The following is an 878-nucleotide window of genomic DNA, read 5'->3' as shown; positions in this document are numbered from 1 at the left end:
ATGTATATACACACATATATATATTACATCAATGAAAAAAATATAAATAATTTTGCATTACTGTAATAAAAATTTGAGGGAATTATTTTTATTAATATATATATTTTTAAATATTATTACAATTTATTTTAATTTTGGAGTGATATATGACCTGCACATGATCTTGAGCTTCAGCTGATGGTAGCAGAGGATGTCTGAAGTTCTGTATGATAGTGGAATATTTACTTGCATTTTTAAACCTGATTTTCATTTTTCAACCACAGTCTTGCAGCCAATAATCCAGAGCTCAGTCAGATACTGTAAAAGTTTACTCATGGCAGTCATATGTGTGTATGTGAGAGGACAAGCTATCAAAAAGAAAAAGAAAAAGACATTTATATTACACAATAAAACTGAGAATGTTAGCGGCACGACATGTAGAGGGAGACGAGATGAGTGACAGGTGAGGGCTGGTTGTCATGGTTACAGGTTTTGGCAGCACTGCAGTTTGTTGCCCCTCTGGCCGTCTGTAGTCGGCGGGACGCTGATGTCCACTACGTTGTTTCCCGGCGACTCGTCATGAGCTGATCGGTCAGCGATTTGCTTCTGTGATACAATGCGATAGATTTCTACAGATGCAGGAGAAACAGAGAGAAAGAGTAAGAGAACGAATGCAGATTATTGCCAATAAAACAGAAAGTTTACGATCTGCTGTAAAATCGGACTGGATGAGCCTCGTTCAAAGTCACTGTCAAATAGCTTGATATAACCTGCTAAACTGTTGATTGTTATGGTTATTATGAACCTATTAATGTCTTTTTCCTCCAGAAACTTAACTGTATCTTTTATTAATATATTTTTCATTTTAATTTTAGTTTAATTTTAATATGCTTTATATA

General features: G+C 34.6%; 1 protein-coding gene across 1 annotated transcript in view; it reads right to left on the bottom strand.

Annotated features, from left to right (window-relative positions):
* Positions 1-200: 200 nt before the first annotated feature.
* LOC107596281 (ras-related protein Rab-11B-like) overlaps positions 201-878 on the bottom strand; it is a gene marked incomplete at its 5' end in the record, with an annotated part of 4,902 nt that continues 4,224 nt past the window's right edge. The window contains one exon of the mRNA XM_016286976.1: positions 201-608. Within this exon, the coding sequence (XP_016142462.1) occupies positions 463-608 (146 nt within the window). The remainder of the gene's footprint in view (positions 609-878) is intronic.

Source organism: Sinocyclocheilus grahami, unplaced genomic scaffold (genome assembly GCF_001515645.1).
Source record: "Sinocyclocheilus grahami isolate Dianchi unplaced genomic scaffold, SAMN03320097.WGS_v1.1 scaffold216.1, whole genome shotgun sequence".
NCBI lineage: Eukaryota > Metazoa > Chordata > Actinopteri > Cypriniformes > Cyprinidae > Sinocyclocheilus > Sinocyclocheilus grahami.
This window is presented reverse-complemented; position numbering and strand designations above follow the sequence as displayed.